Here is a 679-nt window from a genome sequence, read left to right as displayed (position 1 = left end):
GCAGAAGGGGAAAACCCCCGGCGTGAGGGGGAAACCTTTCCCAGCCTCTCCCCAGCCTCAGTTTCCCTAAACAAGAGGGACCATCCCAGCACCGGGCAGAAACTGGGGAAAAGAGGAGATGTGGGGGCACCAACCCTCCCCGGTGGGCTCTGCAGCGTGCCAGACACACCCTGGATCAACCCCCATCACCAGGAGCCAAACCCTCCATGGCACAAACCCAGCACTCCCAGTGACCCCAGCAGCCCCCCCTCCACCCTCAACTCGGGCAGGATGAGGCCCCACTGACTCCCACCACACCCCCACACGCTGACAGCCACCACGGCCACGAGTGGCCAGGAAAGGGGATGAAGGGGCCGAGAGTGAACTTACAAATGGAAATTCTCCTCCCAGACCGGGTTGAGATTGCCGTAGATAGTTTTAGTCCTTTTTTTTGTCTTTCCAACCTGGACGGTGACATACGGGTCACTGGAACCCGTCTTGTCCTTGGCTTGCAGCCCCTGGGCACAGACGACTGCGGCACAGCACAGCACGCACGCCCGTCCACGCGAGGCACACGTGTGGCACGCACGACGGAGAGAAAAGAGAGAGAGGAGTCAGTGCCACAGCCGTACCGAGACCCCCGCACCAGGCACCTTGCGGCCCCCGGCAGAGCCCCAGGGGCTGAAGCCGCTTTCTACGA

General features: G+C 62.0%; 1 protein-coding gene across 1 annotated transcript in view; it reads right to left on the bottom strand.

The window, feature by feature from the left end:
• Nucleotides 1-679, bottom strand: part of LOC104167430 (protein unc-13 homolog A-like) — a gene marked incomplete at both ends in the record, with an annotated part of 3,252 nt that overhangs the window by 1,398 nt on the left and 1,175 nt on the right. Inside the window, one exon of the mRNA XM_009707681.1 lies at nt 370-511. Within this exon, the coding sequence (XP_009705983.1) occupies nt 370-511 (142 nt within the window). The remainder of the gene's footprint in view (nt 1-369; nt 512-679) is intronic.

Source organism: Cariama cristata, unplaced genomic scaffold (genome assembly GCF_000690535.1).
Source record: "Cariama cristata isolate BGI_N322 unplaced genomic scaffold, ASM69053v1 scaffold35719, whole genome shotgun sequence".
Taxonomy (NCBI): domain Eukaryota; kingdom Metazoa; phylum Chordata; class Aves; order Cariamiformes; family Cariamidae; genus Cariama; species Cariama cristata.
The sequence above is the reverse complement of the archived record's forward strand: the minus strand, read 5'-3'. Positions and strand labels throughout refer to the sequence as shown.